Below are 24,494 nucleotides of genomic sequence, written 5' to 3'. Positions count from 1 at the left end.
CGCATGGCATAGCGCGCATGCGTCAAATCATGTTATATTATTATATATTATATAGCTCGCATCTAATCGTATCGGATGAGAAATAGACATTAAATGGCATATATAGGCCGCTACACAACAGTAATCACCGCGACAAACAGCTATATTAGATTTGAAAAAAAGAAATATGATTTTGAAAAAAAATTTTTTTATTATATTTTAATATGATGACCGGAATATATCACGTTTGTCCGGTAAATCGAATTCTTCCCGGACACGATGTCCGACGGCAAATTTTTCTAACGGAAACCCTGACTTATATAGCGCCTTATTCCAAAGTGCTTTACAACGGCCTCTCATTCATCCATTCACACACCAATGACAGCAAGCTGCCACGGGTTGGCTGTGTCTCAGGAGGTAGAGGCTGTGTCTCAGGAGGTAGAGGCTGTGTCTCAGGAGGTAGAGGCTGTGTCTCAGGAGGTAGAGGCTGTGTCTAAGGAGGTAGAGTCGCCGTCTAATGATCACAATGTTGGCAGATCAGCGGTTCGAGCCCCGGCTGGCCACATGTTGAAGTGTCCTTGGGCAAGACACTGAACCCCAAAATTGCTCCCAGTGAGCGGGCCGGCGCCTTGCATGGTAGCTTGCCGCCATTGGTGTGTGATTGCGTGTGTGAATGGGTGAATGAGAGGCCGTTGTTAAGTGCTTTGGAGCAGCTTTGGAGCAGCAAAAAGGCGCTATATAAGTGCAGTCCATTTACCATTTACCATGGAAGGCGCCGGCCCGCTCATTGAGAGGAATTTGGGGTTCAGTGTCTTGCCCCAAGGACACCTCGACACGTGGCCAGTCAGGGATTGAACCGCCGACCTTGCGATCATTAGACACCGGCTCTACCTCCTGAGCCACAGCCACCCACTGGTGACATAGAATAAGAGGGACAGGGTGAAAAAACATTAGTGTGCAGATATCCTGTAAGTAAAACATAATAATAATCTGCTCTCAGAGAGAGAAGGTGTATGTAGTTTAGTAGAGAAGGTGTATGTAGTTTAGTAGAGAAGGTGTATGTAGTTTAGTAGAGAAGGTGTATGTAGTTTAGTAGAGAAGGTGTATGTAGTTTAGTAGAGAAGGTGTATGTAGTTTAGTAGAGAAGGTGTATGTAGTTTAGTAGAGAAGGTGTATGTAGTTTAGTAGAGAAGGTGTATGTAGTTTAGTAGAGAAGGTGTATGTAGTTTAGTAGAGAAGGTGTATGTAGTTTAGTAGAGAAGGTGTATGTAGTTTAGTAGAGAAGGTGTATGTAGTTTAGTAGAGAAGGTGTATGTAGTTTAGTAGAGAAGGTGTATGTAGTTGAGTAGAGAAGGTGTATGTAGTTGAGTAGAGAAGGTGTATGTAGTTGAGTAGAGAAGGTGTATGTAGTTGAGTAGAGAAGGTGTATGTAGTTGAGTAGAGAAGGTGTATGTAGTTTAGTAGAGAAGGTGTATGTAGTTTAGTAGAGAAGGTGTATGTAGTTTAGTAGAGAAGGTGTATGTAGTTTAGTAGAGAAGGTGTATGTAGTTTAGTAGAGAAGGTGTATGTAGTTTAGTAGAGAAGGTGTATGTAGTTTAGTAGAGAAGGTGTATGTAGTTTAGTAGAGAAGGTGTATGTAGTTTAGTAGAGAAGGTGTATGTAGTTTAGTAGAGAAGGTGTATGTAGTTGAGTAGAGAAGGTGTATGTAGTTGAGTAGAGAAGGTGTATGTAGTTTAGTAGAGAAGGTGTATGTAGTTTAGTAGAGAAGGTGTATGTAGTTTAGTAGAGAAGGTGTATGGAGTTTAGTAGAGAAGGTGTATGTAGTTTAGTAGAGAAGGTGTATGTAGTTTAGTAGAGAAGGTGTATGTAGTTTAGTAGAGAAGGTGTATGTAGTTTAGTAGAGAAGGTGTATGGAGTTTAGTAGAGAAGGTGTATGTAGTTTAGTAGAGAAGGTGTATGTAGTTTAGTAGAGAAGGTGTATGGAGTTTAGTAGAGAAGGTGTATGTAGTTGAGTAGAGAAGGTGTATGTAGTTTAGTAGAGAAGGTGTATGTAGTTTAGTAGAGAAGGTGTATGTAGTTTAGTAGAGAAGGTGTATGTAGTTTAGTAGAGAAGGTGTATGTAGTTGAGTAGAGAAGGTGTATGTAGTTGAGTAGAGAAGGTGTATGTAGTTGAGTAGAGAAGGTGTATGTAGTTTAGTAGAGAAGGTGTATGTAGTTTAGTAGAGAAGGTGTATGTAGTTTAGTAGAGAAGGTGTATGTAGTTTAGTAGAGAAGGTGTATGTAGTTTAGTAGAGAAGGTGTATGTAGTTTAGTAGAGAAGGTGTATGTAGTTTAGTAGAGAAGGTGTATGTAGTTTAGTAGAGAAGGTGTATGTAGTTTAGTAGAGAAGGTGTATGGAGTTTAGTAGAGAAGGTGTATGTAGTTTAGTAGAGAAGGTGTATGTAGTTTAGTAGAGAAGGTGTATGTAGTTTAGTAGAGAAGGTGTATGTAGTTTAGTAGAGAAGGTGTATGGAGTTTAGTAGAGAAGGTGTATGGAGTTTAGTAGAGAAGGTGTATGTAGTTTAGTAGAGAAGGTGTATGTAGTTTAGTAGAGAAGGTGTATGTAGTTTAGTAGAGAAGGTGTATGTAGTTGAGTAGAGAAGGTGTATGTAGTTTAGTAGAGAAGGTGTATGTAGTTTAGTAGAGAAGGTGTATGTAGTTTAGTAGAGAAGGTGTATGGAGTTTAGTAGAGAAGGTGTATGTAGTTTAGTAGAGAAGGTGTATGTAGTTGAGTAGAGAAGGTGTATGTAGTTTAGTAGAGAAGGTGTATGTAGTTTAGTAGAGAAGGTGTATGTAGTTGAGTAGAGAAGGTGTATGGAGTTTAGTAGAGAAGGTGTATGTAGTTTAGTAGAGAAGGTGTATGGAGTTTAGTAGAGAAGGTGTATGGAGTTTAGTAGAGAAGGTGTATGTAGTTTAGTAGAGAAGGTGTATGTAGTTTAGTAGAGAAGGTGTATGTAGTTTAGTAGAGAAGGTGTATGTAGTTTAGTAGAGAAGGTGTATGTAGTTTAGTAGAGAAGGTGTATGTAGTTTAGTAGAGAAGGTGTATGTAGTTTAGTAGAGAAGGTGTATGTAGTTTAGTAGAGAAGGTGTATGTAGTTTAGTAGAGAAGGTGTATGTAGTTTAGTAGAGAAGGTGTATGTAGTTTAGTAGAGAAGGTGTATGTAGTTTAGTAGAGAAGGTGTATGTAGTTTAGTAGAGAAGGTGTATGTAGTTTAGTAGAGAAGGTGTATGTAGTTTAGTAGAGAAGGTGTATGTAGTTTAGTAGAGAAGGTGTATGTAGTTTAGTAGAGAAGGTGTATGTAGTTTAGTAGAGAAGGTGTATGTAGTTTAGTAGAGAAGGTGTACTGTATGTAGTTTAGTAGAGAAGGTGTATGTAGTTTAGTAGAGAAGGTGTATGTAGTTTAGTAGAGAAGGTGTATGTAGTTTAGTAGAGAAGGTGTATGTAGTTTAGTAGAGAAGGTGTATGTAGTTTAGTAGAGAAGGTGTATGTAGTTTAGTAGAGAAGGTGTATGTAGTTTAGTAGAGAAGGTGTATGTAGTTTAGTAGAGAAGGTGTATGGAGTTTAGTAGAGAAGGTGTATGTAGTTTAGTAGAGAAGGTGTATGTAGTTTAGTAGAGAAGGTGTATGGAGTTTAGTAGAGAAGGTGTATGTAGTTTAGTAGAGAAGGTGTACTGTATGTAGTTTAGTAGAGAAGGTGTATGTAGTTTAGTAGAGAAGGTGTATGTAGTTTAGTAGAGAAGGTGTATGTAGTTTAGTAGAGAAGGTGTATGTAGTTTAGTAGAGAAGGTGTATGTAGTTTAGTAGAGAAGGTGTATGTAGTTTAGTAGAGAAGGTGTATGTAGTTGAGTAGAGAAGGTGTATGTAGTTTAGTAGAGAAGGTGTACTGTATGTAGTTTAGTAGAGAAGGTGTATGTAGTTTAGTAGAGAAGGTGTATGTAGTTTAGTAGAGAAGGTGTATGTAGTTTAGTAGAGAAGGTGTATGTAGTTTAGTAGAGAAGGTGTATGTAGTTTAGTAGAGAAGGTGTATGTAGTTTAGTAGAGAAGGTGTATGTAGTTGAGTAGAGAAGGTGTATGGAGTTGAGTAGAGAAGGTGTATGTAGTTTAGTAGAGAAGGTGTATGTAGTTTAGTAGAGAAGGTGTATGTAGTTTAGTAGAGAAGGTGTATGTAGTTTAGTAGAGAAGGTGTATGTAGTTTAGTAGAGAAGGTGTATGTAGTTTAGTAGAGAAGGTGTATGTAGTTTAGTAGAGAAGGTGTATGTAGTTTAGTAGAGAAGGTGTATGTAGTTTAGTAGAGAAGGTGTATGTAGTTTAGTAGAGAAGGTGTATGTAGTTTAGTAGAGAAGGTGTATGTAGTTTAGTAGAGAAGGTGTATGTAGTTTAGTAGAGAAGGTGTATGGAGTTTAGTAGAGAAGGTGTATGTAGTTTAGTAGAGAAGGTGTATGTAGTTTAGTAGAGAAGGTGTATGTAGTTTAGTAGAGAAGGTGTATGGAGTTTAGTAGAGAAGGTGTATGGAGTTTAGTAGAGAAGGTGTATGTAGTTTAGTAGAGAAGGTGTATGTAGTTTAGTAGAGAAGGTGTATGTAGTTTAGTAGAGAAGGTGTATGTAGTTTAGTAGAGAAGGTGTATGTAGTTTAGTAGAGAAGGTGTATGTAGTTTAGTAGAGAAGGTGTATGTAGTTTAGTAGAGAAGGTGTATGTAGTTTAGTAGAGAAGGTGTATGTAGTTTAGTAGAGAAGGTGTATGTAGTTTAGTAGAGAAGGTGTATGTAGTTGAGTAGAGAAGGTGTATGTAGTTTAGTAGAGAAGGTGTATGTAGTTTAGTAGAGAAGGTGTATGTAGTTTAGTAGAGAAGGTGTATGTAGTTTAGTAGAGAAGGTGTTTGTAGTTTAGTAGAGAAGGTGTATGTAGTTTAGTAGAGAAGGTGTATGTAGTTTAGTAGAGAAGGTGTATGGAGTTTAGTAGAGAAGGTGTATGTAGTTTAGTAGAGAAGGTGTATGTAGTTTAGTAGAGAAGGTGTATGTAGTTTAGTAGAGAAGGTGTATGTAGTTGAGTAGAGAAGGTGTATGTAGTTTAGTAGAGAAGGTGTATGTAGTTTAGTAGAGAAGGTGTATGTAGTTGAGTAGAGAAGGTGTATGGAGTTTAGTAGAGAAGGTGTATGTAGTTTAGTAGAGAAGGTGTATGTAGTTTAGTAGAGAAGGTGTATGTAGTTTAGTAGAGAAGGTGTATGTAGTTTAGTAGAGAAGGTGTATGTAGTTTAGTAGAGAAGGTGTATGTAGTTTAGTAGAGAAGGTGTATGTAGTTGAGTAGAGAAGGTGTATGTAGTTTAGTAGAGAAGGTGTATGTAGTTTAGTAGAGAAGGTGTATGTAGTTTAGTAGAGAAGGTGTATGTAGTTTAGTAGAGAAGGTGTATGGAGTTTAGTAGAGAAGGTGTATGTAGTTTAGTAGAGAAGGTGTATGTAGTTTAGTAGAGAAGGTGTATGTAGTTGAGTAGAGAAGGTGTATGTAGTTTAGTAGAGAAGGTGTATGTAGTTTAGTAGAGAAGGTGTATGTAGTTGAGTAGAGAAGGTGTATGGAGTTTAGTAGAGAAGGTGTATGTAGTTTAGTAGAGAAGGTGTATGGAGTTTAGTAGAGAAGGTGTATGGAGTTGAGTAGAGAAGGTGTATGTAGTTTAGTAGAGAAGGTGTATGGAGTTTAGTAGAGAAGGTGTATGGAGTTTAGTAGAGAAGGTGTATGTAGTTTAGTAGAGAAGGTGTATGTAGTTTAGTAGAGAAGGTGTATGTAGTTTAGTAGAGAAGGTGTATGTAGTTTAGTAGAGAAGGTGTATGTAGTTTAGTAGAGAAGGTGTATGTAGTTTAGTAGAGAAGGTGTATGTAGTTTAGTAGAGAAGGTGTATGTAGTTTAGTAGAGAAGGTGTATGTAGTTTAGTAGAGAAGGTGTATGGAGTTTAGTAGAGAAGGTGTATGTAGTTTAGTAGAGAACTTAACCCCTCATTGCTCCAGAGGCGCTGACTATGGCTGACCCTGCGCCTAGAGCAAAACATCCATATCATTGTACACGGTGCTATGACAGACAGGTCTAATCTCATCTCTTCTGTTGTGAATGACGTGTTACTCTGCTGTGCCACCAGGCCGCCTCTCTGAAGGACAAGTGGGGCCTGGGCTACAAGCCCAGCTACAGCCGCTCCAAGAGCATCTCTGCTGCCGCCGGCCGGCCGCCGCCACTCAAACGCATGGAGCGCCAAAGGTAGACGCCTGGAACCCCCAGGTCACAGCAGGACATGTGATGAGCAGCTCTCTTACACCATCTGTTGTTGTAGTCTAAACTGTTTTTGTAGTCAACAAAGGACATGAAATGTAGGTTTGGCCATTTGAAGGGCAAAGAAGCCACAGCACATTATATTTGGTATATTTCTGCTATATGACAGTTTCTGCTCTCTGAGTAGGGAAGGTGAGTTCTGCTCTACCCTTGGACACCAGATACAGGTGCTGAATTCGGACTCAACCCTTTTCCTCAAAGTGTGACTCGTTCACTCCCCCTACAACATTGCATTGGTTAAAGCAGCACCTTGGCTAGATGTCCTCGGCCTGTCCAGTCCTCTCAGTAAAGCTCTATTCCTGTCCAGTCCTCTCAGTAAAGCTCTATTCCTGTCCAGTCTCTCAGTAAAGCTCTATTCCTGTCCAGTCTCTCAGTAAAGCTCTATTCCTGTCCAGTCTCTCAGTAAAGCTCTATTCCTGTCCAGTCTCTCAGTAAAGCTCTATTCCTGTCCAGTCCTCTCAGTAAAGCTCTATTCCTGTCCAGTCCTCTCAGTAAAGCTCTATTCCTGTCCAGTCTCTCAGTAAAGCTCTATTCCTGTCCAGTCCTCTCAGTAAAGCTCTATTCCTGTCCAGTCCTCTCAGTAAAGCTCTATTCCTGTCCAGTCCTCTCAGTAAAGCTCTATTCCTGTCCAGTCCTCTCAGTAAAGCTCTATTCCTGTCCAGTCCTCTCAGTAAAGCTCTATTCCTGTCCAGTCTCTCAGTAAAGCTCTATTCCTGTCCAGTCCTCTCAGTAAAGCTCTATTCCTGTCCAGTCCTCTCAGTAAAGCTCTATTCCTGTCCAGTCTCTCAGTAAAGCTCTATTCCTGTCCAGTCCTCTCAGTAAAGCTCTATTCCTGTCCAGTCCTCTCAGTAAAGCTCTATTCCTGTCCAGTCCTGTCAGTAAAGCTCTATTCCTGTCCAGTCTCTCAGTAAAGCTCTATTCCTGTCCAGTCCTCTCAGTAAAGCTCTATTCCTGTCCAGTCTCTCAGTAAAGCTCTATTCCTGTCCAGTCTCTCAGTAAAGCTCTATTCCTGTCCAGTCCTCTCAGTAAAGCTCTATTCCTGTCCAGTCCTCTCAGTAAAGCTCTATTCCTGTCCAGTCCTCTCAGTAAAGCTCTATTCCTGTCCAGTCTCTCAGTAAAGCTCTATTCCTGTCCAGTCCTCTCAGTAAAGCTCTATTCCTGTCCAGTCTCTCAGTAAAGCTCTATTCCTGTCCAGTCCTCTCAGTAAAGCTCTATTCCTGTCCAGTCTCTCAGTAAAGCTCTATTCCTGTCCAGTCCTCTCAGTAAAGCTCTATTCCTGTCCAGTCTTCTCAGTAAAGCTCTATTCCTGTCCAGTCTCTCAGTAAAGCTCTATTCCTGTCCAGTCTCTCAGTAAAGCTCTATTCCTGTCCAGTCTCTCAGTAAAGCTCTATTCCTGCCCAGTCCTCTCAGTAAAGCTCTATTCCTGTCCAATCTCTCAGTAAAGCTCTATTCCTGTCCAGTCTCTCAGTAAAGCTCTATTCCTGTCCAGTCTCTCAGTAAAGCTCTATTCCTGTCCAGTCTCTCAGTAAAGCTCTATTCCTGTCCAGTCCTCTCAGTAAAGCTCTATTCGGACAGGATTAGTGTTAACCTGCGACCTCATGTAATATAGAAGTGTAATTTAGTGTTTCGTGTGGCGCATTCGCACAGGATAAGCGAAGTCTGAGTTTCACTCGAATTTACTGACATTCCCCCGGATATGATGTCATGGCTCTGTGTAACATATGATGTCATGGCTCTGTGTAACATATGGGGCCCTATTATGCACTTCTTAACTTGCCGTCTTAAGTCTTAATTAAGACGCACCGCCAGGTTAAGACCTACCGCCACCCTTATTATGCGCTTCATACGCGCTACTGCTATTATGCAGGTGTCGATAGGCGCCCACACATAAGACGTAAAACACCCGTGCATATATTGCTCATTGTGGGAGTGTTCATATGTTAATGAAGTGCACTAGGCGCCCCTGCTATTATGCGATCTGACTTTGCTCCTAGCGCTAAGAAGTGGTTTGAAAAGTTCTTAAGTTTAGACTTCATGCACGTTTTGAAACACGAGCACGCCTCCGCGGTTTGCGCATGCATGTGGGCACACATGAACACGCACGTCGCTCCACGGCAAGACGTCAATTACGGTCACAGTATAAATGCTTTATTTCAGAAGGGAGAGGCCAGCGCTGTACAGTATGTTGCCTCCGCATACTGTGCACATACAGTACGAGCATGCCGTGCGTAATATAATGACATCAACATCTGTCATTCCTGCAGTCTTCCAGCGACCCCTCTGTAATACTTCTCAACTCACAAGCGGAGGTATTGCCGTGTTTATTCAGAAAATAATCATGCACGAGCTTGTTACTTTCTTCTGCAGAGAAGCGCGCTGACCTCCTTCTTAGGACTTCCATAATAGCATAGCGCTAATGACTCAACGCAGCCGGTTCTTAAAGGGAATGGCACCTGGCACACTGATTGGGTTGATTGAGAAGACGGCCAAAACACACCCATGACTAATTTCTTTGCTTAGCGCCGGGTTTTAGGCGCCCACTACCGCACGCATAATAGCAAAGTGGCCTTGACCACGCCTCCACGTCTTAAGTTTAGATCTACCGCCTCGTCTTATTGCTTAAGACTTATGAAGTGCATAATAGGGCCCATGATGTCATGGCTCTGTGTAACATATGGGGCCCTATTATGCACTTCATCAATAAGACGAGGCGGTAGATCTAAACTTAAGACGTGGAGGCGTGGTCAAGGTCACTTTGCTATTATGCGTGCTGTAGTTGGCGCCTAAAACCCGGCGCTAAGCAAAGAAATTAGTCATGGGTGTGTTTTGGGCGTCTTCTCAATCAACCCAATCAGCGTGCCAGGTGCCATTCCCTTTAAGAACCGGCTGCGTTGAGTCATTAGCGCTATGCTATTATGGAAGTCCTAAGAAGGAGGTCAGCGCGCTTCTCCGCCTCTCCCTTCTGAAATAAAGCATTTATACTGTGACCGTAATTGACGTCTTGCCGTGGAGCCACGTGCGTGTTCATGTGTGCCCACATGCATGCGCAAACCGCGGAGGCGCGCTCGTGTTTCAAAACGTGCATGAAGTCTAAACTTAAGAACTTTTCAAACCACTTCTTAGCGATAGGAGCAAAGTCAGATCGCATAATAGCAGGGGCGCCTAGTGCACTTCATTAACATATGAACACTCCCACAATGAGCAATATATGCACGGGAGTTTTACGTCTTATGTGTGGGCGCCTATCGACACCTGCATAATAGCAGTAGCGCGTATGAAGCGCATAATAAGGGTGGGGGTAGGTCTTAACCTGGCGGTGCGTCTTAATTAAGACTTAATACGGCAAGTTAAGAAGTGCATAATAGGGTCCATGATGTCATGGCTCTGTGTAACATATGATGTCATGGCTCTGTGTAACATATGATGTCATGGCTCTGTGTAACATATGATGTCATGGCTCTGTGTAACATATGATGTCATGGCTCTGTGTAACATATGATGTCATGGCTCTGTGTAACATATGATGTCATGGCTCTGTGTAACATATGATGTCATGGCTCTGTGTAACATATGATGTCATGGCTCTGTGTAACATATGATGTCATGGCTCTGTGTAACATATGATGTCATGGCTCTGTGTAACATGGCTCTGTGTAACTCCGCTTCATGGACAACAAGCACAACAGGCAGACTGGTTTAGTTCTCCAACACGTGACAGAAAAAAGGGGCGGGAGAAAACAAACTCACCCCAAATCACTGACATGTCGATTGGCACGGCATACGTATTATCACAGGACGTCTGAGTTCCACACGGCATACGTATTATCACAGGACGTCTGAGTTCCACAAACACGGCATACGTATTATCACAGGACGTCTGAGTTCCACAAACTAGGGTAGGTCATTTGTGGTGGAATTTACAGACATTCTTGGCCATTTCGCACAGGATTAAGAACACAGACGATCTATAACTCTATTATAACTATAACCTTTATTACAGATCACAGGATTAAGAACACAGACGATCTATAACTCTATTATAACTATAACCTTTATTACAGATGGGATGATACAGATAATCCTGCTCCCGTCCCAATAGGGCTCAGGTCAGTAAGGTGGGGAACGTGTTCACACACCTCAGGAGCAAGGCAATAGAATAGAATAGTGTACGGCCCACAAACTGTTTATCACAGCCCCATACACGTTAAACAAAACAAGTGAATTGGACTTCAGCACATGTGTTGATGTAAGAGAGGGCTGAGGTGTGCAGGAAGTGAAAGGTGCTTTCATGTGTTGGGTGTTTTTCCTCTCCTCCCCTATTTAGTTCCAGAATAGGAGACGTAGATGACTTACCTGACGTCAGAGTGGACGCCTCTTCTCCTGGACCCAGAGTCACGTTCAACATCCAGGACACGGTAACGTTTACCAGAGCATATACACATATATATATATATATATATATATATACCAGAGCATATATATATATATATATATATACCAGAGCATATACACATATCTATATACCAGAGTATATACACACATATATATATATATATATATATATATATATATATATATATACTAGAGCATATATATATATATATATATATATATATATATATATATATATATATATATATATATATATATATATATATATATATACCAGAGCATATACACATATATATACCAGAGCATATACACACATATATATATAATCAGAGCATATATATATATATATATATATATATATATATATATATATATATACCAGAGCATATACATATATATATATACCAGAGCATATACACATATATATACCAGAGCATATACACATATACACATATATATATCAGAGCATATACACATATATATATATATATATATATATATATATATATATATATATATATATATATACCAGAGCATATACACATATATATATACCAGAGTATATATATATATATATATATATATATATATATATATATATATATATATATATATATATACCAGAGCATATATATATACAGTATATATACCAGAGCATATACATATATATACAGTACATATATATATTGCCATAACAAGGCAAGCTGAGTGATCACAATTTAAAAACAAATCGGCAGGACTATTCCTTTATCAATTACTGCACCGCTCTTACAGAACTGTTGAACTGTTGACTATGCTCAACCCCATGCTCAAAGTTACACAGTAACAAATCATTACGTCATTGGTTTAGAAAGTTATTTTGTTGCACATGTTACCAAGAGGTACTTAATGCTGCTTTTTCAATTAACAGTCCAATTAATTGACAGAACTATTCTGAGAGCTAAAAGGTTAACGTTGTTCAAAGTTAAAGCCGGAGTAAAACAAGCCCTGTATTGATACTGGACCTGGTTAGTGGATCTGCTGTCCTGTTGTTGAAATGATGACATCATCATTCATGTCCATCTGCGTTTGTCTCCATGAGTGTCCTCCCAACGTCCTTACCATTTCAGGGACTGCAATGCGTCAATACAGTGTGTGTGTGTGTGTGTGTGTGTGTGTGTGTGTGTGTGTGCGTGTGTGTGTGTGTGTGTGTGTGTGTGTGTGTGTGTGTATGTGTCAGTGGCGTAGCGGACGGGCCCGCAAGCGACGCACCGCGGGGGGGGGCCCAGCCACTAGGGGGCCCCCTAACATTGGTTGCTAGCACCCCCTCTCATTGCTCTCACTTGTTTGTACCTTTTGCTAAGTCAAGCATTTAGAATGTAGAGTGCATATTGCGAAATTTCGCAACGTCAATAATGCATCGGACAGTGTTTCCTCCAGGATTTTTCACATTAGTGGCGGAGTGTTCTTTTTTCGCGCGCGTAGCGTATGCAACTCGCACTGGCGCTCAATACAAAGACGTAATTTCACCGAAAAATAGAGGGTGGCAACATTTTTTTTAAAAGTGCCCTGTTTACCCGTACCTCCGCCGTTCTGTTCGTGGTGATTTGGGAGGCAATAGATTATTTTTGCCCCGCGCATATTGCCCTGTAATTAGACCACGCGACCACAGCTCCGTTGTTGTCCAAATGTTCCCTGAATTTTAGCTGCATGTTTTTCCAGCATGTAAATCCGTTGTCAATAAAAATTCGACTCCCCTTCTTTCCCCCTGCCAATACTGTGTCGTTTGTGACATTTACCAACGTTTATGCTATCAATAGTTCGAAGCTAGCGTTAGATGCGAGGCTGCTCGGGAACATTATTTGTTTCACAAAATAGCCTGATTTAGTTGACCATGAACATCAGAGACTAGACTACATTACGAATGTTCATTTAAAATACTCTATAGTGAGCACTGGTATAAGAACATGAACCAGAGAACAGCAGTAAATGCAAGAACCCAAGGTCGTCGCTGATGATGTTGCATTTTCGATTAGGATACGCTTACGGGATTAAAGGGACGGGCGACGGGCGAAGAGAGAGGGAAGGGATTTCCAGAAATCCAAATGTCCCGCTAAATTCGGACCAATCACAAAACTGTTTTGCAAGCGCGTCGCCGACGAGGTTAATTGCAACATTGTAACATATTGTAACTTACTACATCCTAAATTGGAACGAAATGTAGGTCTGAAAGCGGCCTAAACTAGCTTCAATCTGATTTTTTTCTGTTCTCCGGTCATAAAGTGGACTGAATCAATTAGTGGCGGAGAAAATGTATTCGTGGCGACCCGCCACGAATAAATGCTTATAGAGGAAACACTGTCGGACTCTAAAAAACGCACATTTTTTTTTACTCCGCCACCTTGCGGGGGGGCCTCGGGATTTTGCGGTACGCCACTGGTATGTGTCTATGTGTCTGTGTCTATGTGTGTATGTGTGTATGTGTGTGTGTGTGTTTGTGTGATGTTTGTGTGAATTTGAATTATGAGAGTAGGTGAGTGTGAGAAAGAAGAAAGGTCCATATTTCGCTGTTGGTTTACTTTAAGTTTAGACAAATGTACGATGGGCCGGTTTCACAGACAAGGCTTAAGCCTAATCCTAGACTAAAAAGCATCTTCAATGGAGATTTTACATTGAAAGTGTGATTTAGTCCGGGACTAGGCTTAAGCCTTGTCTGTGAAACCGGCCCGATATGTTATATTTGATATAGCTAACATGAATGTATCCCCATGCCTTATTGACATTACATTTTGGCACAAGAGCAGCTCTATTCGTTTTCCGCTTGCGTCTGAAAGCAGCTTGCAGGAGAAGTTAGACCTTTTGAGTACAAATTCTCCTAAAGATGCAGTTTTGCCATGCTGGATGAGTTCTATTTATCAGGTTTTTTTTCAATTGAAGATGAATTATCAGGCCTTGGACTCCACAAACCAGCCTGTCAGTCCAGGAGAGGTCTTCAAGGTATTTGTGAAAGAAACACCAACAAAACAAATGAAAATCCTGAAAGAAAAACAGATTTTTTTTTTCCTTCTTCTACTAAAACGGCAAAAGACTGATTTGTTTAAAAACATGCAAATTCCAACCAGGATGGTGAAGTAGGAGTAACAGCGAGCTAACTAACAGCTCTTATTCTGTTTACTCCAACATACTATATGTTGCTGCCATGTATGCCTTCTTCTGTGGCTACAGATGTACTAACCAACGGCACTCTAGTTGATGTTGAAGTCAGTCCCAAGGGCTGTATTCACTCAGTCAACTCAAATACCAATGCTGTATTCATAGTATTTGAGGGTTAGGTTTGTAACTTTTAGCCATTATGCTATACATTTTTGCTTCTGATGTATAGCATAATATTATATTTATTGAGACTATTGATTTGGTTGAATCCACAATTTAATCTGTTTACAATTCACACTCTCCCACCCTGTTATGGAATTGCATGTCACTCCAAATCACCTTCCTCCAGGCTGGGTGTGTCTGTCTGTCTGCAGGGTTAGGGTTATGATCAACCCAGCTGTGTCTGTCTGTCTGCAGGGTTAGGGTTATGATCAACCCAGCTGTCTCTGTCTGTCTGCAGGGTTAGGGTTATGTTCAACCCAGCTGTCTCTGTCTGTCTGCAGGGTTAGGGTTATGATCAACCCAGCTGTCTCTGTCTGTCTGCAGGGTTAGGGTTATGTTCAACCCAGCTGTCTCTGTCTGTCTGCAGGGTTAGGGTTATGATCAACCCAGCTGTCTCTGTCTGTCTGCAGGGTTAGGGTTATGATCAACCCAGCTGTGTCTGTCTGTCTGCAGGGTTAGGGTTATGATCAACCCAGCTGTCTCTGTCTGTCTGCAGGGTTAGGGTTATGCTCAACCCAGCTGTCTCTGTCTGTCTGCAGGGTTAGGGTTATGATCAACCCAGCTGTCTCTGTCTGTCTGCAGGGTTAGGGTTATGATCAACCCAGCTGTCTCTGTCTGTCTGCAGGGTTAGGGTTATGATCAACCCAGCTGTGTCTGACTGTCTGTCTGCAGGGTTAGGGTTATGATCAACCCAGCTGTCTCTGTCTGTCTGCAGGGTTAGGGTTATGTTCAACCCAGCTGTGTCTGTCTGTCTGCAGGGTTAGGGTTATGATCAACCCAGCTGTCTCTGTCTGTCTGCAGGGTTAGGGTTATGATCAACCCAGCTGTCTCTGTCTGTCTGCAGGGTTAGGGTTATGATCAACCCAGCTGTCTCTGTCTGTCTGCAGGGTTAGGGTTATGTTCAACCCAGCTGTCTCTGTCTGTCTGCAGGGTTAGGGTTATGTTCAACCCAGCTGTCTCTGTCTGTCTGTCTGCAGGGTTAGGGTTATGTTCAACCCAGCTGTCTCTGTCTGTCTGTCTGCAGGGTTAGGGTTATGTTCAACCCAGCTGTCTCTGTCTGTCTGCAGGGTTAGGGTTATGATCAACCCAGCTGTGTCTGTCTGTCTGCAGGGTTAGGGTTATGATCAACCCAGCTGTCTCTGTCTGTCTGTCTGCAGGGTTAGGGTTATGATCAACCCAGCTGTCTCTGTCTGTCTGCAGGGTTAGGGTTATGATCAACCCAGCTGTCTCTGTCTGTCTGCAGGGTTAGGGTTATGTTCAACCCAGCTGTCTCTGTCTGTCTGCAGGGTTAGGGTTATGTTCAACCCAGCTGTGTCTGTCTGTCTGTCTGCAGGGTTAGGGTTATGATCAACCCAGCTGTCTCTGTCTGTCTGCAGGGTTAGGGTTATGATCAACCCAGCTGTCTCTGTCTGTCTGTCTGCAGGGTTAGGGTTATGATCAACCCAGCTGTGTCTGTCTGTCTGCAGGGTTAGGGTTATGATCAACCCAGCTGTCTCTGTCTGTCTGCAGGGTTAGGGTTATGTTCAACCCAGCTGTCTCTGTCTGTCTGCAGGGTTAGGGTTATGATCAACCCAGCTGTCTCTGTCTGTCTGCAGGGTTAGGGTTATGATCAACCCAGCTGTCTCTGTCTGTCTGCAGGGTTAGGGTTATGATCAACCCAGCTGTCTCTGTCTGTCTGCAGGGTTAGGGTTATGTTCAACCCAGCTGTCTCTGTCTGTCTGCAGGGTTAGGGTTATGATCAACCCAGCTGTCTCTGTCTGTCTGCAGGGTTAGGGTTATGTTCAACCCAGCTGTCTCTTCCTGTCTGCAGGGTTAGGGTTATGATCAACCCAGCTGTGTCTGTCTGTCTGCAGGGTTAGGGTTATGATCAACCCAGCTGTCTCTGTCTGTCTGCAGGGTTAGGGTTATGATCAACCCAGCTGTCTCTGTCTGTCTGCAGGGTTAGGGTTATGATCAACCCAGCTGTCTCTGTCTGTCTGCAGGGTTAGGGTTATGATCAACCCAGCTGTCTCTGTCTGTCTGCAGGGTTAGGGTTATGATCAACCCAGCTGTCTCTGTCTGTCTGCAGGGTTAGGGTTATGATCAACCCAGCTGTCTCTGTCTGTCTGCAGGGTTAGGGTTATGATCAACCCAGCTGTCTCTGTCTGTCTGCAGGGTTAGGGTTATGTTCAACCCAGCTGTCTCTGTCTGTCTGCAGGGTTAGGGTTATGATCAACCCAGCTGTGTCTGTCTGTCTGCAGGGTTAGGGTTATGATCAACCCAGCTGTCTCTGTCTGTCTGCAGGGTTAGGGTTATGATCAACCCAGCTGTCTCTGTCTGTCTGCAGGGTTAGGGTTATGATCAACCCAGCTGTCTCTGTCTGTCTGCAGGGTTAGGGTTATGCTCAACCCAGCTGTCTCTGTCTGTCTGCAGGGTTAGGGTTATGATCAACCCAGCTGTCTCTGTCTGTCTGCAGGGTTAGGGTTATGATCAACCCAGCTGTCTCTGTCTGTCTGCAGGGTTAGGGTTATGATCAACCCAGCTGTCTCTGTCTGTCTGCAGGGTTAGGGTTATGTTCAACCCAGCTGTCTCTGTCTGTCTGCAGGGTTAGGGTTATGATCAACCCAGCTGTCTCTGTCTGTCTGCAGGGTTAGGGTTATGATCAACCCAGCTGTCTCTGTCTGTCTGTCTGCAGGGTTAGGGTTATGATCAACCCAGCTGTGTCTGTCTGTCTGTCTGCAGGGTTAGGGTTATGTTCAACCCAGCTGTCTCTGTCTGTCTGTCTGCAGGGTTAGGGTTATGATCAACCCAGCTGTCTCTGTCTGTCTGCAGGGTTAGGGTTATGATCAACCCAGCTGTCTCTGTCTGTCTGCAGGGTTAGGGTTATGATCAACCCAGCTGTGTCTGACTGTCTGTCTGCAGGGTTAGGGTTATGATCAACCCAGCTGTCTCTGTCTGTCTGCAGGGTTAGGGTTATGTTCAACCCAGCTGTGTCTGTCTGTCTGCAGGGTTAGGGTTATGATCAACCCAGCTGTCTCTGTCTGTCTGCAGGGTTAGGGTTATGATCAACCCAGCTGTCTCTGTCTGTCTGCAGGGTTAGGGTTATGATCAACCCAGCTGTCTCTGTCTGTCTGCAGGGTTAGGGTTATGTTCAACCCAGCTGTCTCTGTCTGTCTGCAGGGTTAGGGTTATGTTCAACCCAGCTGTCTCTGTCTGTCTGCAGGGTTAGGGTTATGTTCAACCCAGCTGTCTCTGTCTGTCTGTCTGCAGGGTTAGGGTTATGTTCAACCCAGCTGTCTCTGTCTGTCTGTCTGCAGGGTTAGGGTTATGTTCAACCCAGCTGTCTCTGTCTGTCTGCAGGGTTAGGGTTATGATCAACCCAGCTGTGTCTGTCTGTCTGCAGGGTTAGGGTTATGATCAACCCAGCTGTCTCTGTCTGTCTGTCTGCAGGGTTAGGGTTATGATCAACCCAGCTGTCTCTGTCTGTCTGCAGGGTTAGGGTTATGATCAACCCAGCTGTCTCTGTCTGTCTGCAGGGTTAGGGTTATGTTCAACCCAGCTGTCTCTGTCTGTCTGCAGGGTTAGGGTTATGTTCAACCCAGCTGTGTCTGTCTGTCTGTCTGCAGGGTTAGGGTTATGATCAACCCAGCTGTCTCTGTCTGTCTGCAGGGTTAGGGTTATGATCAACCCAGCTGTCTCTGTCTGTCTGTCTGCAGGGTTAGGGTTATGATCAACCCAGCTGTGTCTGTCTGTCTGCAGGGTTAGGGTTATGATCAACCCAGCTGTCTCTGTCTGTCTGCAGGGTTAGGGTTATGTTCAACCCAGCTGTCTCTGTCTGTCTGCAGGGTTAGGGTTATGATCAACCCAGCTGTCTCTGTCTGTCTGCAGGGTTAGGGTTATGATCAACCCAGCTGTCTCTGTCTGTCTGCAGGGTTAGGGTTATGATCAACCCAGCTGTCTCTGTCTGTCTGCAGGGTTAGGGTTATGTTCAACCCAGCTGTCTCTGTCTGTCTGCAGGGTTAGGGTTATGATCAACCCAGCTGTCTCTGTCTGTCTGCAGGGTTAGGGTTATGTTCAACCCAGCTGTCTCTTCCTGTCTGCAGGGTTAGGGTTATGATCAACCCAGCTGTGTCTGTCTGTCTGCAGGGTTAGGGTTATGATCAACCCAGCTGTCTCTGTCTGTCTGCAGGGTTAGGGTTATGATCAACCCAGCTGTCTCTGTCTGTCTGCAGGGTTAGGGTTATGATCAACCCAGCTGTCTCTGTCTGTCTGCAGGGTTAGGGTTATGATCAACCCAGCTGTCTCTGTCTGTCTGCAGGGTTAGGGTTATGATCAACCCAGCTGTCTCTGTCTGTCTGCAGGGTTAGGGTTATGATCAACCCAGCTGTCTCTGTCTGTCTGCAGGGTTAGGGTTATGATCAACCCAGCTGTCTCTGTCTGTCTGCAGGGTTAGGGTTATGATCAACCCAGCTGTCTCTGTCTGTCTGCAGGGTTAGGGTTATGTTCAACCCAGCTGTCTCTGTCTGTCTGCAGGGTTAGGGTTATGATCAACCCAGCTGTCTCTGTCTGTCTGCAGGGTTAGGGTTATGTTCAACCCAGCTGTCTCTGTCTGTCTGCAGGGTTAGGGTTATGATCAACCCAGCTGTCTCTGTCTGTCTGCAGGGTTAGGGTTATGATCAACCCAGCTGTCTCTGTCTGTCTGCAGGGTTAGGGTTATGTTCAGCCCAGCTGTCTCTGTCTGTCTGCAGGGTTAGGGTTATGATCAACCCAGCTGTCTCTGTCTGTCTGCAGGGTTAGGGTTATGATCAACCCAGCTGTCTCTGTCTGTCTGCAGGGTTAGGGTTATGATCAACCCAGCTGTCTCTGTCTGTCTGCAGGGTTAGGGTTATGATCAACCCAGCTGTGACTGTCTGTCTGCAGGGTTAGGGTTATGATCAACCCAGCTGTCTCTGTCTGTCTGTCTGCAGGGTTAGGGTTATGTTCAACCCAGCTGTCTCTGTCTGTCTGTCTGCAGGGTTAGGGTTATGATCAACCCAGCTGTGACTGTCTGTCTGCAGGGTTAGGGTTATGATCAACCCAGCTGTGTCTGTCTGTCTGCAGGGTTAGGGTTATGATCAACCCAGCTGTCTCTGTCTGTCTGCAGGGTTAGGGTTATGATCAACCCAGCTGTCTCTGTCTGTCTGCAGGGTTAGGGTTATGTTCAACCCAGCTGTCTCTGTCTGTCTGTCTGCAGGGTTAGGGTTATGATCAACCCAGCTGTGACTGTCTGTCTGCAGGGTTAGGGTTATGCTCAACCCAGCTGTCTCTGTCTGTCTGCAGGGTTAGGGTTATGATCAACCCAGCTGTCTCTGTCTGTCTGTCTGCAGGGTTAGGGTTATGATCAACCCAGCTGTCTCTGTCTGTCTGCAGGGTTAGGGTTATGATCAACCCAGCTGTCTCTGTCTGTCTGCAGGGTTAGGGTTATGTTCAACCCAGCTGTCTCTGTCTGTCTGCAGGGTTAGGGTTATGTTCAACCCAGCTGTGTCTGTCTGTCTGTCTGCAGGGTTAGGGTTATGATCAACCCAGCTGTCTCTGTCTGTCTGCAGGGTTAGGGTTATGATCAACCCAGCTGTCTCTGTCTGTCTGTCTGCAGGGTTAGGGTTATGATCAACCCAGCTGTGTCTGTCTGTCTGCAGGGTTAGGGTTATGATCAACCCAGCTGTCTCTGTCTGTCTGCAGGGTTAGGGTTATGATCAACCCAGCTGTCTCTGTCTGTCTGTCTGCAGGGTTAGGGTTATGTTCAACCCAGCTGTCTCTGTCTGTCTGCAGGGTTAGGGTTATGATCAACCCAGCTGTCTCTGTCTGTCTGCAGGGTTAGGGTTATGATCAACCCAGCTGTCTCTGTCTGTCTGCAGGGTTAGGGTTATGATCAACCCAGCTGTCTCTGTCTGTCTGCAGGGTTAGGGTTATGATCAACCCAGCTGTCTCTGTCTGTCTGCAGGGTTAGGGTTATGATCAACCCAGCTGTGACTGTCTGTCTGCAGGGTTAGGGTTATGATCAACCCAGCTGTCTCTGTCTGTCTGTCTGCAGGGTTAGGGTTATGTTCAACCCAGCTGTCTCTGTCTGTCTGTCTGCAGGGTTAGGGTTATGATCAACCCAGCTGTGACTGTCTGTCTGCAGGGTTAGGGTTATGATCAACCCAGCTGTGTCTGTCTGTCTGCAGGGTTAGGGTTATGATCAACCCAGCTGTCTCTGTCTGTCTGCAGGGTTAGGGTTATGTTCAACCCAGCTGTCTCTGTCTGTCTGTCTGCAGGGTTAGGGTTATGATCAACCCAGCTGTGACTGTCTGTCTGCAGGGTTAGGGTTATGCTCAACCCAGCTGTCTCTGTCTGTCTGCAGGGTTAGGGTTATGATCAACCCAGCTGTCTCTGTCTGTCTGTCTGCAGGGTTAGGGTTATGATCAACCCAGCTGTCTCTGTCTGTCTGCAGGGTTAGGGTTATGATCAACCCAGCTGTCTCTGTCTGTCTGCAGGGTTAGGGTTATGTTCAACCCAGCTGTCTCTGTCTGTCTGCAGGGTTAGGGTTATGTTCAACCCAGCTGTGTCTGTCTGTCTGTCTGCAGGGTTAGGGTTATGATCAACCCAGCTGTCTCTGTCTGTCTGCAGGGTTAGGGTTATGATCAACCCAGCTGTCTCTGTCTGTCTGTCTGCAGGGTTAGGGTTATGATCAACCCAGCTGTGTCTGTCTGTCTGCAGGGTTAGGGTTATGATCAACCCAGCTGTCTCTGTCTGTCTGCAGGGTTAGGGTTATGTTCAACCCAGCTGTCTCTGTCTGTCTGCAGGGTTAGGGTTATGATCAACCCAGCTGTCTCTGTCTGTCTGCAGGGTTAGGGTTATGATCAACCCAGCTGTCTCTGTCTGTCTGCAGGGTTAGGGTTATGATCAACCCAGCTGTCTCTGTCTGTCTGCAGGGTTAGGGTTATGTTCAACCCAGCTGTCTCTGTCTGTCTGTCTGCAGGGTTAGGGTTATGATCAACCCAGCTGTCACTGTCTGTCTGTCTGCAGGGTTAGGGTTATGATCAACCCAGCTGTCTCTGTCTGTCTGTCTGCAGGGTTAGGGTTATGATCAACCCAGCTGTCTCTGTCTGTCTGCAGGGTTAGGGTTATGATCAACCCAGCTGTCTCTGTCTGTCTGCAGGGTTAGGGTTATGTTCAGCCCAGCTGTCTCTGTCTGTCTGCAGGGTTAGGGTTATGATCAACCCAGCTGTCTCTGTCTGTCTGCAGGGTTAGGGTTATGATCAACCCAGCTGTCTCTGTCTGTCTGCAGGGTTAGGGTTATGATCAACCCAGCTGTGTCTGTCTGTCTGCAGGGTTAGGGTTATGATCAACCCAGCTGTGTCTGTCTGTCTGCAGGGTTAGGGTTATGATCAACCCAGCTGTCTCTGTCTGTCTGTCTGCAGGGTTAGGGTTATGATCAACCCAGCTGTCTCTGTCTGTCTGTCTGCAGGGTTAGGGTTATGATCAACCCAGCTGTCTCTGTCTGTCTGCAGGGTTAGGGTTATGATCAACCCAGCTGTCTCTGTCTGTCTGCAGGGTTAGGGTTATGTTCAACCCAGCTGTCTCTGTCTGTCTGCAGGGTTAGGGTTATGATCAACCCAGCTGTCTCTGTCTGTCTGCAGGGTTAGGGTTATGATCAACCCAGCTGTCTCTGTCTGTCTGCAGGGTTAGGGTTATGCTCAATGGTGGCTTGGATGGGTATCCTCCTTAGCCTGCTTGTGTAAGGGTTAGGGTTAGGGTTATAACCTAACCCTGCTACGTGTGGCTTGTAATACTGTGGAATAGGGGTCTGCATGAGACTTTCAGAATGATGCACAACAGCCTTGTAACATAACCATTCATAAATGCTCAGGTCATCAACGAGAAGATGAAGTACTGCATACCATTTTACACATGTTTGGACACACAGTAACAAAAGCATTTATTGCAGCAATGTTTGGAGGTAGTTGAGGCTGTGTGTCTTTATTTGGGTTCCAAATGTGTTTGTTGATGTTTTGGGGGTACAGCGTGTCAGCTTCCTGTCCTGACATACCGTCTGCTGCAGGGTCCTGCTGTCTCCCTAACACTCCCCTTTCATCTTCTTCATCTCTCCTTCCGTATCTCTCTCTCTCCTGTGTCTTCTCACCGATCCGTGCATGAACATAAACTATAAGCAGGTAGCATATTGTTGAACAGGACTTAATAGCTTCTAGAACATTAAACATCTGAACATAAACATTCTAGAACATAAACATATTGGAGCAGTTTGTTCAATGTTGTAAAAACCTTCAACGAATGACAACTGAAGACTGAGGCGTGTCACACACTGGACACGTCAGGTTTACACTTCCTGTTCCCAGAATGCTCCCTGCTTCAGAGTTGAGAGCACTTTTTAAGATTGTTTCCTTTTCCCCTGAGAGACTCTCTAACTCTGACCCCCCCTCTCTGAACTCCCCCCCCTCCGCACTCGGTCACCGTGAAGTTTCCGGAGGAGAGCGAGATGGACTTGTTAACCGTCACCGTTGACGACCTTCTCCACCCTCATCATCCTCATCATCATCATCATCTTCATGACTTCCCATCCGTTAGCGACCACCAGTACTCGGTGTTCAGTGCCCCCGCCACCCCCGCCGTCTTCTCACCCGCCGTTCCCTTCCAGCACGACGACATGCGGCGAGACGACCTCTCCTCCTCGTCCTCCGAGGACTCAGACAAGGAGGAGGAGTTTGACCGGGACCGGCCGCCCAGCTACTTCCGGAGGCCTGTGTGAGTTTCCCTTTCCCACTGTCGCTTTATTACACAGAATTATGTTTTTCCGGCCTTGATGAATATACAGTATTTTGATTTGAACGTTTGAAAACAGGTTGGTCTGATACATACAATACACTCACAATACACTCACAGTACACTCACAATACACTCACAGTACACTCACAATACACTCACAGTACACTCACAATACACTCACAGTACACGCTGAATATTAAATTGTGAACCTGTGTCATCCTTTTAGGCCTGTTTTATTTCCAAATCCTTGGCCCGTCTCTAGTCATAATGTTTATGTCACAATTTTTTTTAACTATGCCATTTAGTTGATGCTTTTATCCAAAGCGACTTACACTGCAATGAGTGCATACATTTCAGTATGTATGGTCCCAGGGGGAATCAAACCCCCAACCTAAGACTTGTTAGCGCCATGCCGTCCACTCAGCCCCAGAGGACCACATGTCATCACTCTTCATAACCAAGCCCCTAACCCTGACCCTGACCCTAACCCCACCCCTCCCTCCTCTCCAGGCCGACGCCCCACCGGAAGGCTTCTGGCTTCGCGGCCGTCAGCCAGCTGTTCAGCGAGCGCTGGCCCGGCACGCCCGCTGCCCGCGGCTTCATGAGCGCCGCCACAGAGAGGAACATCGACTTTGAGCTGGACGTCAGGGTGGAGATCGACAGCGGGAAGTGTGTCCTGCACCCCACCACCCAGCAGCCCGAGCACGAGGACGTCTCCTTCAGAAGGTACACACCTGACCCCACACCTGACCCCACACCTGACCCCACACCTGACCTCACACCTGACCCCACACCTGACCCCACACCTGACCTCACACCTGACCTCACACCTGACCTCACACCTGACCCCTGACCTCACACCTGACCTCACACCTGACCTCACACCTGACCTCACACCTGACCCCACACCTGACCTCACACCTGACCCCACACCTGACCCCTGACCCCACACCTGACCTCACACCTGACACTGCCATATCCTGCTCCCCTTCGCGTGAGTCGCACGTAGCTCGGGCTGTGGTTGTGATAGAGACATGAGCCAGATGTCCCTTATGCGCCTGGGTCTCCTAAACACGTAGAGACCAACCCTGGGTCGATCAAAGCTTCCTACGCTGAGCTATGGTAACTTTCCCGCACCTACCGCACAATACCTCCGGAAAACCGCAAAAATGAGGCATTCACCGGTAGGGGGTAGGTGCGGTAAAGTTACCATAGCTCATCGCAGGAAGCTTTGATCGACTCGGGGTTGGTCTCTACGTGTTTAGGAGACTCAGGCGCATAAAGAACATGAAAGGGCTCATGTCTCTATCACAACCACAGCACAGCTACGCGCGAATCATACGAAGGGGAGCAATATATGGCAGGGGACTTTTTTAGGCAAAAAAAACAAGAAAAAAAAAAACACTCCGTACCTTTAAGAGGTGATAACCACTAATAAGCTGCCAAACCAAAAGGTCTATCATATCAAAACATAATCTAGGGATGTATAGGAATAAAAAAATCACATCTAGAATTTGCCCAGAATTTGGTAATGAAATGTTCAATTTGGGGGTTTGGCCCAAGGACTAATAGGGTTGGGTATCTCATAGATATCTATAGGGTTAGGTATCTCATAGATATCTATAGGGTTAGGTATC

General features: G+C 44.8%; 1 protein-coding gene across 1 annotated transcript in view; it reads left to right on the top strand.

Annotated features, from left to right (window-relative positions):
- The window catches only part of kiaa1109 (KIAA1109), a gene marked incomplete at its 5' end in the record, with an annotated part of 198,847 nt that overhangs the window by 125,792 nt on the left and 48,561 nt on the right, over positions 1–24,494 (top strand). The window contains 5 exons of the mRNA XM_080537762.1: positions 6,143–6,258; positions 10,655–10,745; positions 13,639–13,698; positions 22,553–22,836; positions 23,368–23,583. Of these exons, the coding sequence (XP_080393888.1) occupies positions 6,143–6,258; positions 10,655–10,745; positions 13,639–13,698; positions 22,553–22,836; positions 23,368–23,583 (767 nt within the window). The remainder of the gene's footprint in view (positions 1–6,142; positions 6,259–10,654; positions 10,746–13,638; positions 13,699–22,552; positions 22,837–23,367; positions 23,584–24,494) is intronic.

This window comes from Nansenia antarctica (assembly GCF_963989245.1).
Source record: "Nansenia antarctica genome assembly, chromosome: 8".
NCBI lineage: Eukaryota > Metazoa > Chordata > Actinopteri > Argentiniformes > Microstomatidae > Nansenia > Nansenia antarctica.
Note: the sequence above shows the minus strand (reverse complement) of the source record. Positions and strands in the feature narration are given on the sequence as shown.